This window comes from Bidens hawaiensis, unplaced genomic scaffold (assembly GCF_021521415.1).
Source record: "Bidens hawaiensis isolate Kalapana, Puna unplaced genomic scaffold, B.hawaiensis_p1.1 tig00005142_1, whole genome shotgun sequence".
NCBI lineage: Eukaryota > Viridiplantae > Streptophyta > Magnoliopsida > Asterales > Asteraceae > Bidens > Bidens hawaiensis.
Window position 1 is genome coordinate 511442 of NW_027491327.1, and position 15605 is coordinate 527046.

At 34.4% G+C, this 15605-nt stretch overlaps 2 protein-coding genes across 3 annotated transcripts; both read left to right on the forward strand.

Moving 5' to 3' along the window:
- On the forward strand, positions 1-1636 carry LOC143628953 (cytochrome b561 and DOMON domain-containing protein At3g61750-like). 2 transcript variants are annotated; one of them, XM_077098382.1, is made up of 4 exons: positions 1-228; positions 333-729; positions 800-1107; positions 1358-1636. In XM_077098382.1, the coding sequence occupies exons 1-4, from the start codon at positions 58-60 to the stop codon at positions 1631-1633; spliced, it is 1152 nt and encodes a 383-aa protein (XP_076954497.1). In that variant the 5' UTR covers positions 1-57; the 3' UTR covers positions 1634-1636. The 2 variants fall into 2 exon arrangements, with proteins under 2 accessions (XP_076954497.1, XP_076954498.1); XM_077098383.1 differs by having other exon boundaries at positions 806-1107.
- A 6497-nt stretch (positions 1637-8133) lies between these two features.
- Positions 8134-13436, forward strand: LOC143628954 (histone-lysine N-methyltransferase ATX3-like). Its single transcript, XM_077098384.1, has 20 exons — positions 8134-8878; positions 8977-9032; positions 9541-9739; positions 9815-9874; positions 9959-10146; positions 10222-10357; positions 10419-10497; positions 10572-10671; positions 10765-10889; positions 11304-11449; positions 11531-11635; positions 11717-11781; positions 11883-12093; positions 12191-12277; positions 12354-12410; positions 12490-12579; positions 12649-12735; positions 12825-12899; positions 12980-13077; positions 13165-13436. Exons 1-20 carry the CDS (start codon positions 8222-8224, stop codon positions 13250-13252), a joined length of 2709 nt encoding a protein of 902 aa, XP_076954499.1. The 5' UTR covers positions 8134-8221; the 3' UTR covers positions 13253-13436.
- The last annotated feature ends 2169 nt before the right edge of the window (positions 13437-15605 follow it).

A 15605-nucleotide genomic window follows, 5' to 3' on the forward strand; every position in this document is an offset into this window, starting at 1 on the left:
ATTCCAATCTATCTCTATTCTTGCTTCTTTTGTGCTTGCCATTCCCTTCATTTTGAGATGATTCCGGGTCCCCGATTCTGGCTTTTGGCGGTTCTCGTGTCACTTGTGGCGGTTTCATTGGTGGTAGGCGACGAATGCAATGAAGATATCAATTCAATCCTTCCTCTACCATATGCTAATATGTCCCATATGGTGTGTAAACCAGCATGGAACTCGTTTGTTATTCGAGTAAGTGTTCTTCGATTTTTAAAATATTTGAAATGGTAGTTGTTTATTTCGACAAACGAGTATGAATGTATAAATGCAACGATTTTATTTACACGCAAAAACAGTTCTCGCAAAGTAAAGACCATGTTGTGACGATTGTGTTATCGGCAACATATACAAGTGGATATGTTGCGATGGGGTTTTCAAGGGACGGTATGATGCTAAACTCGAGTGCTATGGTTGGCTGGATTACCCGAAAGGGTAAATCAGTCATTAAACAATACTATGCTGAGGGATTTAGTCCCTCGCAAGTAAAACATGATAAGGGCGAGTTACCCTTAACAAGTATTCCACCTTTTGTCACGGTTTATGGTGGGAATATTCACTTAGCATATCAACTCAAGTACCCGAGTAAACTCAAAACGCAACCCATTTTATTAGCATTCTCGAGTAGGTACCCCGAGCACCACCTTTTATCGGTTCACGATGACAAGACAACTATCTACTTGGACTTCTCCCAAGGTTCGTTTTATCATCGAACTTGTTGACCTTTAAGTCAAATATTTGACTTTTTTGCACTCGGGTTTTTCAGGATCAGGATCAGGATCGAGTTCAAATTCAGGAACGTCTTCTAGCAATCTTCATCATTCAAAAACAACTCATGGAGCATTGGGTTTACTCGGGTGGGGCATAATATTACCATATGGGGCTATTATTGCTAGATACTTCAAACACAAGGATCCGTTATGGTATTATTTGCACGTGGGATTCCAGTTTGTCGGGTTCATATTTGCTGTCGCCGCAGGATTTGTCGGATTAAACATGTATAACAAGTTTAATTTCCATGCACCAGCACACAAAGGCTTAGGGATAACCGCCATCGTACTCAGTGTTCTCCAGGTTCAAAAATCACTACACAATTTACAACTTTGACTTTTAAGGTCAAGCGGACCGAATTTAAATTCCAAATTCGGCACATATTTTATGTAAATTAAAAAAAACATTATTGGGTTTAGTAATTAAATACAAAGCCTACAGAAAAACAAAAACATTTTGTTGGAAAATATGAAAAATTCTAAATCTTGACTAAATCAAATCAGAAAGGTTTGACTTCAAAAGTCAATTTTCTAAACATGTTTTGCATTTTCAGGTTATAGCATTCTTTATAAGACCTGAAAAGGACAGCAAGCACAGAAGATACTGGAATTGGTACCATCATTATGTTGGAAGAATCGCGTTGTTTTTCGGTTGTCTAAATATACTACTAGGAATTCAGCTTGCTGATGCAGGGAGTTCATGGAAGATCGGTTATGGGTTCGTTCTTGCTTCAATCATACTAACTTCTTTTGTCCTAGAAGTTTTGAAGCTGAAAACACCCAACAAGTTTCCTCCAAATCCATCATTCCAATTGGATCCTGTTCACTAGAGGTTAAAAATGGTTGTAAAATCATGCAAAAATGTTCAAAAGTATATTCGGTTTCGAGCTAGCAAAACATGAAATTTGGGCAAAAGCCTTTTTGTTAAAGATTGTTGAAGACCAGAGTTTTGTACAGATAGATAGAAGATTGGTATTGGTTGGATTCATGCTGTATTTGATGTTATCAGGTATACCCTTTGAGGATGTGATATACTTGTTTTTTGAGTGATTGAAAGTAATTTTGGTGTTGGTTTTTTGAGTCACATGTTTTTTCAATGTTACAGCTTATGAGGTTTTGAGTTACCTAAATGTCACTTTTGAATTACCATGTGAACTTGACTGGATCAGCACATTTTTATATTTAGAATAATGGCATGTGTACCTTTAAGGCGTGTAAACGAACTGAACGTTCAGTGAACTGTTCATGAGCCGTTTGACGAGAGGTTCGTTTATGTTTGTTTATTTAATAAACGAACGAACATGAACAAAAAGTTTGTGTTCATTTAATCAAACGAACGAGCATCATATCAATATCCCCGTAGCCTTTCATTAACAAAACTTAAAAGATTTTACTGTGATATCTGGATTTAAGTGTAGTTACAGCACCAATGGCCATCCCAGGTGTTTAGATTGGGTTGAAATACTAAGAATCTGTTGTTTGACTTTTTAAGAGTCAAACATGTATAAGAACCATAAAGCCTTTCAGCTTCTTGCTCATCATATTCACATCAATTTGTCTATGAATTCTGGTAAAGAAAATTAGTCAAGTTGGTTAATAAAAGGTGCATACTGTTGCGTAAAAATCAAAATTAGATAACATGTTACCATAACAGAGGCGCACAAACACAAACCATACGCGATCGATAAACAAAGTTTTCAACAAACACAAAACATTATCCAGATGAATTCACATGCCTTATGCAACATGTTTTAAAACACGCATTCAAACACCTTAATGACGAAAAATGAAACATACGAAATTGTCTTTTAGAAAGAAGACAGCGCTTCAATGTAACGATGATAACTTGAGGTTGCATAACTAAAGTCGTCGTTGGTTTGACTATATATTCGATTAAAACTCTTGTCATGAACGTTGTACCTCATCATCATCTTCCTGTGAGTTGCTTGGTGGTGGGATTGAAAACATAATATTCACTAGCACCATTGTGAAAAGTATAACAAAGTAATAAACCGTTACAAGAATGCATGATTTTGACACAGGACGTCTGTGAGTTAAAAGCGATCGCCAGTGTTTACATACGAAGGATGGAGGTCACAGGATAAGGATTTCGGTCAAAAGGTCATCGTTGGAGTGCTACAGATTGATGATGATCAGAATCCTCCATGGAAGCCAGCCGGTGAGAGTTAGTTTTGTTTGGGTAATTAGGAGGGGTGGTGTTTTATGTATGAGGTAGAAAAAAAAATGAAGAAATTAAAACACCATAAAGTTCCACTTAACTTCAGTTTTAAGTAAAGTTAAAATACCATAAAGTAACATTTTTTTAATGAAAAAATAGATTTTAATAAAATAATCCAAACTGCTAAGGCTAGCGACACGGATGCGTTACGTCAACTTTGTATCGTTCATTTTTCCTCACCCTCTTTCTTCTCATTCTTCATTTTCTATTTTTTCTTTTTATTAAATACTAAGTATATATTTAAAGCTATAACATAATATTTGTAAAATAAGTTAAAACACATAAATTAAAATAGTGGAAACGAGTACATTAATTTTAAAAAGAAAATTGCAAATAATAAACTAAAAACTAGAAAAAAAAATACAAAAAAACTAACAAAACTAGAAAATTATATTATATCTTTTGTGATTTTTGTTCAAAGCCAACACCAATTCGAGCTCTTCTCCGTGTAGATTGCTAAGAACTCGCGTAATGATATCGAAATCTTTCCGCTCAGCCTTGTCCTTTTGCTCGACCTCCATTAAACAAATTTTTTCTCGCTCAATCTCGGTCACCTATTCACTTACTTTTTTGCTTCATTTTCATCTTCTCGATTTGCAACTCAAAAAGCTTTGCATACTCATCCTTTATAACAACCAATTTCGGATCGTCAATTGTGTTCAAATATGATCATGTTCACTTTCCCTTTGCATTTGCATTGTCCTTCCCAATCTGGCGTTCTGGTTCAACCGGATCATCATCGCTAAAATCCATATTAAGATCTTGGTTACAACAGGCATCTGAACCACCCATGCTAAACTCTCCACTTTCAGACGTTTTTGTCACTTTGCTGACTCAACCTCATTCGACACGGGATGCCACTTTGAACAAGCCCGAACAACTTCCCAAACTTGTGGGTATGGAAAACATGTTTATGTTTGGTAAGATATCGTTCGCTTACCCGAAAGTGTAAACCAGTAATTACACAATACTATGCTGAGGGATTTAGTCCCTCACAAGTAAAGCATGATAAGGACAAGTTACCCTTAACAAATATTCCACCTTTTGTCACGGTGCATGGTGGGAATATTCGGTTTTTTTTTAGTTTTTGTTCCCATAATCTTTTCCCCTCAAAAAAAAAAAACACAATCAATAACTAATAAAATGAGGAAGATGGTGGAAACATTTTTGTATTTTTATTTATTTATTTATTTTTAATTATATTTTGAGTTATGATTTTTTTAATTATTTTTTTAGAGGTTTTTTGTGTAGCTATAAATTTTTCTCATCCTTCTCATTTTTATTTCCCTTTATAGAATAACTTGATCATAAATTATTTATAATATTCTTATACAAATATTCCGTAAAATAGAAAGACTTAATAAAACTTTTTTTAAATGAAGACTTTCTTGTGTTTTTGGCCATCACACTTCTTAAATTAGAGAACCACTTGCCCACTTTGGCCAGATTATGTTATTTTAACCAGTCCCACGCTGGCTTTAGAGTTTGGCTTAAGCGTTCCCGCGGAAACCATACCGACAGCTGTCACTTGACAGTTATTGTGCCGTCACAAGAGCATATCTCTAGCGTAGCACACTGTGAGACAAAACCTAGGTGGACTCAGGATTCAAACCGACAACCTCACAAGGTCTAACTCAAATTCTTCATTACCATAATCCACAAAAATGACTCAAGTGGTGATCGAATTTGGGTATCTACTGGAGAACCAAAGTCTTCCTACCACTAGGCCACATGTGGTGAATTAAAAGACTTAATAAATAATAATCCATACTTTATTTTTCTTAAAGTTAAAAAAATTAAAGCTCGTGACATTTCGATTAATTATAAACTTAAAAAAACCTAGGTTGACTCAGGATTCAAACCGACAACCTCACAAGGTCTAACTCAAATTCTTCATTACCATAATCCACAAAAATGACTCAAGTGGTGATCGAATTTGGGTATCTACTGGAGAACCAAAGTCTTCCTACCACTAGGCCACATGTGGTGAATTAAAAGACTTAATAAATAATAATCCATACTTTATTTTTCTTAAAGTTAAAAAAATTAAAGCTCGTGACATTTCGATTAATTATAAACTTAAAAAAAGCAAGGAAAAAAGAAAAAAGAAAGAAGTTTTGTAACAGAAAAATGCACTTAGTTTACCTTTTTACCCTCATCTTGGACCCTTGGAGACCACGTTTTGTTTACCGTGTCAGTAACTCTGATCACTCTGGATCTTTGTGAATTCTGTAACTGGAAGGCGATGAAATAATAATTTATTATTATTCGTTTTGTTTGAAAGAAAAAAAAGGACAAGGATAAAGAATACTGATAAATTGTGATAAAGTCTTAAAAAAAAGACTTGGTTTTTATATAATTTAGGTTTGATTCCTGTCTTAATTATTTAGTTTTACCGGCACTAGGTGATGATGACAGACTAGACGAGTATGTGATGTTAATTAGTTGGATACTTGAAGTGAATGTGTTTTATCTCACCGCACTGTCGTGCCTTTGGGCGAGTGTTCACGTGCGTTAGCCTTAGGTGAGGAAATCGTTTTAAAAACCGGTTTTTTAATCGCACCGGATTGATATAAAGCTAAATATATATAAATCCCTTGTATATTTAATATAATATTTTATTAGTTTTCGTTCGGTTTTTATTAGAATTTGTGTATTACTAATTTATTTGAATATTTTAGGTTCCGGGTTTCAACCATGTCAAAAAGAGGGCGAAAACAAGCAAAATGGGAGAAGGCCCGTCGCGCGTAACTTTGGGCTCAGTTTTCTAGAATCTTCTACAAATATTAAGACTTTGGACTCAGTTTTCTATAAGAATATTCTACAAATATTAAGTTTATGGGCTTAGATTTACAGAATCTTCTACTAATTTTAAGTTTATGGGCCTTAAAAGTCTATATAAACACCCATAAACTTAACCCTAATCATAACCTGAAAGCCATAAACAAAATTTGGAGCTCAAGAGATGATCTTTTGGAGGTTTTGAAGGCTTGGAATCATACGGTGGCGTGCTTATCATCCAAGAACGAAGACCACGGGTTTTATCGCCTTTAATCTTTCGTTTCTTTTGTTTTCCACCATGAATTTCTTTATTATTGTTTTGTTTTATTTTATGATGTTAGGCTAAAAATTATAGACTGCCTAGGCTTATGATGAACCTATTTTGACGTTGTGTTTTGATCTGGAATTTATTTATCGTTATGATTTTTATGATTTAGTAAAAGGTTTAATCATATTAAATTGATGCATATGGATATTTAGGATTGTTTGATTAATTGTTATTATTCCATAGTTGCCTAGATTATTGTTTGTCATTATGATAGGTTACTATTAGGTCATCTACTTTATGTTTTTGACTATTTTATGATTGATATGCATTAAGATCATAGGAATAATAATTATTAATTAATTAAACCTAAGTGTGTTGCTAACCTAAATCTGTAAGATGCTAGGTTATTGATAGATCTTTATTATTTGATCTTGCTAGATTTAGTTCTTCGTAAGGAGTCCGTCTAGGTTTGATTATTTAATTATTGTCTATTGAATCAATTCGATATATTAAACTGTCTTTGATTTCCGCGCTGTAAGGTAGGATTTCGTATAAAGGAACTAAACTGTAAACAATTGGGTGACCGTAAGCGAACTTGATTTTTAATACTGGTGTGCGTTAAAACTTGTTAGAAATCCATAGGCTTTCTCTTGAGAAGGGTCAGGGGTCCTATTTGGTTTTTCTTTTAAGTGTCTATTTGACGATCCCAGTCCATAACTAAATATTTTCCCGAGTCAATTCATTACCAAAATTTAAGGGAGTCTAGTCTAGGTAGTTTTCTCATCATCATCTTATTTTCATAACAAACTTTGTTTTCGTTTAATTTATTTGTTTTCTTAATTAGTTTTAATTATAGTATTAATTTAGTATTTTAAATAAAAACCCCCTTAAACAAATATAAATAATAAGTCGTGTTTTGTAGTCGAGTCTAATTAGCTAGTAAACGTAATTTAAAGAGTCTCGTGGGTTCGATAACCGGACTTACTTAGCTGTACTAGAGTCGACCGGTTCACTTGCCGGTTAGTAGTTTAGTTAAGTTTAAGAGTCTAGAATTTATTACTTAGTGTCTAGATTAGCGTGTTTTTATATAACTACTTTTAGCACATCACGGATTGTGCTAAAAAATGGTACAACCGGTTGAATCGTGCTAAATAACTTACTTTGTAATTTGATATAATTGCAACTTCAACTCAAAAAATAACCTAAAAGGATAAGATTCCATAATAAAATACAATCCAAAAGTATAATTATAATACAAAAAATTAATACAAAAAACTTGTTTTTAAAAATAATCCAAAAGTATACCCGTTTCAATGTTAATCGCTAGGTTAAAAGTAATTTTTAAAAAATATAGGCCGCAAAATATCAAAAATCTCTTGGGATTTAAACCGGCCAAAAGACGAGTGTATCCTGATGTGATGAATTTAACCAGTAGCCCATTTGAAGTATTCGTGTACGTAAAAATAGTTGAAATTTTTTGGTGGAAGGACTTACTAAAAGAGTTAGTGTTGTGTGTTTCTCCTGTCAGGTTTCTTGAATTTGCGAATTTTTTATCGGTTTATTTGCCCTCCTCCAATCCGTCTAGGTATTACTTTGTTGCATACTCCTAACATTAAATAAGTAAACAAAACTTATTGTCATGAAAGGTCTAAACTTTGCATATAAACAAACCACAGGTGCCACTCTGCAAACCTCCATAGCCTTTATATTTACGCTGACAAAAGCACATCGTCGTATAATATTAATATTAATTAATAATAATATAACTTGAAAACAATTCATTCCTAAATCTTTTTATTATCTCCTTCATTCATACCTCGTTCTTTCGATTCATTCGCAGAAACCCAGATTTAATAATCATCCAATTCCCCCAAATTGTTCTTCAATCCATCCAATTAGGGTTTTTTTCCGCCTTCGCGTCTTCATTCCAATCGAATTGCTGAGTTTTTGTGGCGAATCGATCAACACCCACCAAATTATCCAATTCAATCGGTTATTCGTCGATTGATTCATTTCAATTACCGATTCAGTCACCCAATTGCTCAAATTATCAGTTTCGACGTGTTCCGATTCACCCGGACCCTTAATTGGACTCAGTTTCTGAAATTAGGGTTTCTGTTCGATGAACAAATGAAGACGATTGATGAACTTAAACAAACCCATTATCATCCGCCCGTGAGTTTCGTCAAGAAACAACGAACAGCTACAGAGTACCGAGCAATTGTCGAAAACGTCGAAACCGGACCGGGTTTTATCGAATATGATAATGTGGTTAACGCCTGGTGTTCGGGTACTGAATTGAAGCCCAATTCGTGTTCAATTCAGTTGCTTAAGTCGTCTCGCGGACGGGTTTCGGTCCGCCCGTCTCGGTTTGCTGATTCAGGGAACGGGTCGTGGAATAAAGAGAACGATAACGAGAGCTCGAATAAGCGGAAAAACCCATTTAATGACGGGGAATTCGTATCGAAGAAGAAGCCGAATGTGGAGATGGAAGTGGATTTGTGTTTTATTGATGCTCCGGTGTTTTTCGATGATAATGTGTTTGATGGCAATAATAATAGTAATAATGTTAGTAGGGAGGTGAAGAAGAACAACCGGATCGATTTATTTGGCCCGCTGGATTTTGCGACGGGTGATATTGTTTGGGCAAAGTGTTCGAATAGGTTTCCGGCTTGGCCCGCGGTTGTGATTCATGCGAAACATGATGCTCCTGTTTCTGTGCAGAAAGCTTTTGTTGCCAACACTGTTTGTGTTATGTTTTACGGGTATTCAAGGAAAGGAACTCGGGTATGCTCGGTTTTTAAATTTCGGTTATTCGGTTACCTTATTATTCGGTTTCGTGTTTAATGGTTTTTGGATTGTGTTTATTATTTTTGGTTGTTTAGGATTATGCTTGGGTGAAGGGTGGAATGATCTTTCCATTTTTGCAGTATATGGATAGGTACTTTGTGCTTTATTTGTTGTACTTTTTAGTTATATTTTCATCAGGGCCGTTTCCAAGAATCACTAAAAAATTTGGGCCTGAAGATGAGTATAAATTCGGGCCTTAAGTAAAATAAGTAAAATATAAATTCGATTACTTATATATAAAAAATAATCGAGTATTGTATATGAATTTGGTTTTGGGCCTGACTTATTGGATATTGCTTAAACAAAACTTTTGATTGGGCATAATACCATTTTTTATAAATATATAAATATGTAGTTTTTTTTTTTTAAATTTTCGGGCCTAAGGCGGTCGACCTCCCTGCCTCCCCATCCCAGACGGCTTTGATTTTCATGGGAGTATTTTTATTTGGGGTACCCGAATGTTACAGCATCACAAGAGGGTAAAAATGTAAACTTTTGATCCGAGTCATCCGACCCCCTTGTGATGCATGTAAACGGAGGATACCCCGAGTAAAAAAAGTACTAATAATGGTTTACTAAAACTTTTATAAAAATTTTAGATTTGAGGGACAAACTCAATTATTTGGTTGCAAACGAGTGGATTTTCGTAAGGCGATAGAAGAGGCGTTAAGTATAGAAAATGGGAATTTGAATTCTGGATATAGAGATAAACAAGAATGTTCTATTGATTCGGATTTGGTTGAGACCCGTGTGGGACCCGCTACGGATCTTGATCATGAATATTTCAACCGTAATAAGGTAAGTTTTTGCGGATATTATTTTGTATCTTTATTTTGCATAACGAGTGGATTCTGATTATCTTTACTTGTTTAGAAATGCTGTGATGGTTGTAATCTTTGGGTACATGATGATATTTCAAGCAGTTGTTTCAAGGTATTATTATATTTACTAGCAGTTTTATTGATTCGTGACTTTTAAATTTTTAGAGTTTGACTTAACTGGTTGTATTGATATAAGGATATGGAAAACAATGTATATTACTGCACCGAGTGCAAAGATCAACATGCGTTTGACCAAATAGTTGTAGATGAAAGTCAACCCAAAGTCAGCAGCTGTACCGAAAGCAATGGCTACAGTACAATTCCTGAGAAGATACATGTTGTTTGTACGGACATGGAAGGGATTTACTATACAAATCTTCATCTGTAAGTTCGCATTTTTCCGGTTTTGAAATTTTAAATAATGTTTAATTAACTCAAGTTTTTATATGTTTGTATCAGAATTGAGTGCAAGTGTGTTTCATGTGGGACCAGGAAGCAAACTCCATCCGAATGGGAACGACATACCGGATCCAGAGCAAAAAAGTGGAAACACAGCATTAAAGTCAAAGATTCGATGTTACCACTAGAAAAAATGGTATAGTTTGATTAAAGTATGGTATATCCGTTATTATTCTTATTGACATTTAACGTTGCAGCTTGTAGACTTAAAGATTGATTATTATAAGGTTGCTTCGACTCAGTTAGATGAACAGCAACTGTATTCATTTCTTCAAGGTATAATTCATATTCTTAAGTTTAGTACTTCTACTGTTTTATATAAATAATATTGATCTTTTTGATAACTGTAGTGAAGTATGAACCTATTTATGCAAAGTGGACAACCGAACGGTGTGCAATCTGTAGATGGGATGAGGATTATGATATTAACAAAATCATTATATGTAACAGGTCTGATTATTTATTTTTTCAATATGCAATGTAATAAAATTGTGAACGGTTTATTTAATCAGGGTCAATAATGTTATTTTTATTTGTTATCAGATGCCAAATAGCTGTCCATCAAGAATGCTATGGAGTTCGTGACATGAATGATTTCACATCTTGGGTTTGTAGGGTGTGTGAAACGCCCGAGGTTAAGAGGGAGTGTTGTCTCTGCCCCATTAAAGGTTAAAGTAGTCGTTTACTCTGTTTTCAGTTTATTGTTTTTCAGAGTTAAGTTTGTTCAAGTCCAAAATGGATTTTTTTTTTGTCATTTTTCCATTTTCGTTCTTGGCACTAACTCTGTTAGATATTTTTGTTAAATGAAAAGGGCATTTCAGTCATTTTACACCTAAGGATTATATATGTAACTAATAGCAGTTGGGCTGTCCCAACTATTAAATTGTTTTAAGAAGGTGCTTGAATTGTCCTTCGATATGAAATTACCAAAATACCCTGTCAATTAACATAAAAATCTAATAGAGTTAGTGCTAGAGACGAAAATGGTAATATGAAAAAAATTCCATTTTGGACTGAAAGGGTTAAAGTATCAAAACCACGGGGATGAAAAACAAACATTAAATTGTATCATTTTTCTACAGGCGGTGCCTTGAAGCCAACTAATGTTGATACGTTGTGGGTCCACGTCATATGTGCATGGTTCCGACCCGAGGTCGCTTTCTTAAGTGGTGAAAAGATGGAACCCGCAGTTGGACTTTATAGGATTCCACCTGAATCATTTGTAAAGGTAAAAATTACAAACAATGTCACATGTTGACCAAAGCCAAACTTTATCGTGCTTATTTTTTTTTTTTGAACTTTTTTGTAGAGATGTGTAATTTGCAAGCAAGTTCATGGTTCGTGCATACAATGTTGCAAATGTTCCATATCCTTCCATGCCATGTGTGCTTCACGGGCCGGTTACTGTGTTGAGGTAATTTATCCATAAATTGTTTTTTCAGATATAATATAACATTAATTTGAATATTTGATGACACTAAAATGTTTGTTTCAGTTGCATTCATCTGAGAAAGGCGGGACATATAAAACCAAATGGTCAACATATTGTGCTCTCCACAAGTAATGCTACAAAACTTATTATTTATCATTATTGATTTTTGGGATTAGTTATTATTATTATTATTATTAAAAAATTGTTTTACGTGGTTATTTTTATTCAGAACCCCTGCAGATAACGGGATTGTGATCAGGACTTCTTCAGAGGTGTTTTGTGCAAAAGGATTACTTGAAAACAATAATCATAATCAGAGTTTTAGGGGGTCAAGGCTCGTGCAGTGTACAAGTTCGACTTCATCAACAGTCGAGGATGACGAGGAGATTGAGCCACAATCGGCTGCCAGGTGTCGTGTTTATAGACGAAAATCTACAAAAGTGCGTTTTTCTTTTAAATTATTATATTAAATTAATGACAAATCATATCCATTTGCTTTCTCTCACATCTATATATTTTATTATTATTTATTTTTAGAATGACTTGAAAGAAGCAATATTCCACCGGTTAATTGGCCCGACCCAGCATTCAGTAGATGCAATTGATCGCTTAACCTCTCACAATGTAATCTCATAATCGTTTTTTTAATATTTTGTTAATCTAAAAACATATTCTCGTCTTAATTCTTATTTTAATACAGGAAATTCAGGATCTGAATACTTGCTCTACATTCAAGGAACGACTCAATACTTTACAGGTATGGTTTAACTACGGGTCATGTTAATACGTGCACTTATGCATCGTTCTTATCGTGTGTGATGTGTCTCTAAATTCAGAGGATTGAAAAACACCGGATCTGTTTCGGTAAATCTGGAATACATGGATGGGGCCTCTTTGCACGCCGGAAGATTCTAGAAGGAGAAATGGTATTTTTATTTCTTTCAAAATGTTTCTAGAAACACATTAATTGTTTTATTAACTGTATTATTTTGCAGGTTCTTGAATACCGCGGTGAGCAAGTGAGGCGTAGTGTTGCGGATTTAAGGGAGGTACAATATAGGTCACAAGGGAAAGATTGCCGTGTGAGTTAATTCTTTAAATCTTTAATTATGAAAGTTAATTATTGTTTTAGTATTTATTGTGATTAATATAATATTATTTTGTTTTGCAGCTGTTTAAAATTAGTGAGGATATTGTAATTGATGCGACGGATAAGGGTAATATGGCTCGTTTAATCAATCATTCGGTAAGTTTCCTTTGTAAAAAGTTCAACGTTTGACTTTCTACTTAGTTTGACTGATCCAAATTGTTGACTCTTTTGTGCAGTGTATGCCCAATTGCTATGCTAGGATTTTGAGTATGGGTGTTGAGAGTCGGATTGTTCTTATAGCTAAAACCAACGTTGCAGCTGGCGATGAACTGACGTATGATTTTTACATATTGTTAAAAAAAATTAAAAAATGAGTTTGTTTGGTAGAAGTTTTTATATCATCTGTCTTTTGTGATGACAGGTATGATTACAAATTTGATCAAGATGTGCAGGATGAAGTAAAAGTCCCCTGTTTATGTAGAGCCGCTAATTGTCGAAATTTTTTATGAAAGCGCACACCATAATACTTGATTTTGCTTTTTTTTTTAAACCAGTTATAACCTGTAAATCTGCGGTTTTTAGGCAACTGAATATCCGGGTATTTTTTTTTCATTATAGTTTGATATAAAGCTACTTTAATTCTTGAGGTATAATGGTTTTTTTTAGGCTGCATCAAGTTACCCGATAATGTTCTAGCCAGTTTTTATTTTATTTTTTTGGATTTTTATTTCCATTTGTAGATAATTATATTTACATGATACACAAAATCACAAGTACTTATTTAATTCAATACAAACATAATTTGCTTTTAGTTCATGCTTGTGCAGTGCATCCAAAGCTTATTTCACCCTGCAAATAATTAAATAATACCCTTTAGACTTTAATATATGCATATATTTATATACATTTTTTAAAGACAAGTTTTATTTTACTTTTTGGAACCTAAACTCAACACATTTAGGTGTTTAAGACTTTGTCTTTGTCACTGAGCCACACACTATTTAATGAAGGACATGTTAACGTCTTAATACTTTTCGACTACTTGCTATAAAACTTTAAATTTAAAAGCAATAAAAAATAAACAAGCCTTTAGTATTTCTTCATCTGTCATAACAATGTGTCAAACTTCTTCCTTTTTTACCAATTGTTAAAACTCCTTAAGTTTCACTTAGAAAGCCAAACTTTTATTCGACCGACTCGTTCAAACCCGAAATATATTATATTTTATTTTAACGAAAAAAACTTCAATAAGTTATTTATCACGATAATCATCAAAATCCATCGGTAAATGCTTGAGACGTCACAACAAAATGTCGTGAAAACTATTTTTACCAACAAATATTAATTTTACTGGAGAGAGAAAGAAACTAACTTTCCACAATCGTATTCCTTATCAATGGGTGGAAACGAGGAGTTGACACGACATTTCTTCGGTAGAAGAGGCAGTCGTTTAGCGTCATAAGTGATCACCCTTGCCACTTGTTTAAAACATTCGCACATTGCCACACGGTCATCTTTGGTTCTCCCCAATATGTTTATGTTCTCGACTGACATGCAACAAAGGACCGATGACTCTTGACCGATCATGAAACCTAAGCACGGTGACAACATGGGTACAACCCATGCACAATTTGGGGCAGACAATGCGGCCAGGTTCCATGAAACCGATAGTAGACAGATTGTGATAAACCATATCTTGTAAATAAAATCCATTATTTGGTGGTAAAGTTGTCGAATATTGATTTTTACGCGTTTGTGTGTTGTGTATGTATATGTGACGTAAAGCTTCATGTATTAGGTGTGTTCTCATTAAGTCACACTTTTGTGCAAGTGTCGTATGAAAAATATGATGTGATTCAATAGTTAAGATGACATTTTATTTTAATAAAATAAAGAAAAACTAAATTGTCTAAGCTCTTTCTTGTTTCATTAGACAAATCGACATCCAAATGAGTATAAAAATCTTGGGAGTCTTAAATTATTGTGTGTGTGCAGAGAATTTTAAGTCCGTTATCATTTAACACCCTTTAACCTATGAAGGGAGTTGCATGCCACTCTTTGACCCTTGCCAACTTAGCTTTAACGCCTAGACGTTAAAGTATACCCCTAGGCCTTAGTTTTAGGAACTTTTTTTAGGCTAGGTTAGTGGATAGAGTGATCTTGCCATTTTTTAAGACGTGAGGTAGTTTTAATTCGATCGACTTTACTCAAGCTTTTAAGCCGCTAAAAAATATTTGCTTGTTTACGCATGGCTAAGTGGTTTAATTGTATGGTGTTCGTCATTTTAAATTGATGTGGTGGTTTCAAATCCTTACAAATTCAATGTTAGGGGATTTTAAATGAAAAAACTTGTTAAAAAATTGCTAGTTTAGGTTTCGGTCCTAGATAAGGGTGCAAACGTGCCGAGCCACTTGAGCGGGTTAATAAAAAGCTTGAAACGAGCCTAGCTTTTTCTAGCTCGAGTCAAGCCCGATCCTCATATGAAGCTCGTTTAGGCTCTTCGAGCCTTGTGATGTTTTTTAATTCAATATACATTAAACTTCTACGTATTATTTTCACATCGGATAACCGAGCTTGAGTCGAGTTCCAGCTAGTTTAAGGTACTATACTACCTCAAGCCAAGCTTAATGTTACAGGCCAAATACTTGAAGATCGAATTGCTTGAATGTGCTTGAATGCTTGGGTTTGCTTGCTCGTTCCGGACTTCATTGGGCATAACCTCAGTGAGAAAGGGAAGCGCGCATACGACCTGTTACCACTCGTTTGATGTGCCTAAGGCAGGACGAAACTAATGGACCTAATCATATGCAGACGAATTGGCTAGTCTTCGATGCACGGAGTCTGAAAAATTGCTCTGTAACA

What these genes read in the sequence shown, in the direction of transcription:
- LOC143628953 (XM_077098382.1), top strand. Translation starts at nt 58, where the DNA reads ATGATTCCGGGTCCCCGATTCTGGCTTTTGGCGGTTCTCGTGTCACTT. An exon ending in GGAACTCGTTTGTTATTCGA is followed by an intron (nt 229 to 332) that starts GTAAGTGTTCTT and finishes ACGCAAAAACAG; the next exon opens with TTCTCGCAAAGTAAAGACCA. An exon ending in TCGTACTCAGTGTTCTCCAG is followed by an intron (nt 1,108 to 1,357) that starts GTTCAAAAATCA and finishes TTGCATTTTCAG; the next exon opens with GTTATAGCATTCTTTATAAG.
- LOC143628954 (XM_077098384.1), top strand. Translation starts at nt 8,222, where the DNA reads ATGAAGACGATTGATGAACTTAAACAAACCCATTATCATCCGCCCGTG. An exon ending in TTTCAAGCAGTTGTTTCAAG is followed by an intron (nt 9,875 to 9,958) that starts GTATTATTATAT and finishes TATTGATATAAG; the next exon opens with GATATGGAAAACAATGTATA. An exon ending in TTGTCTCTGCCCCATTAAAG is followed by an intron (nt 10,890 to 11,303) that starts GTTAAAGTAGTC and finishes ATTTTTCTACAG; the next exon opens with GCGGTGCCTTGAAGCCAACT.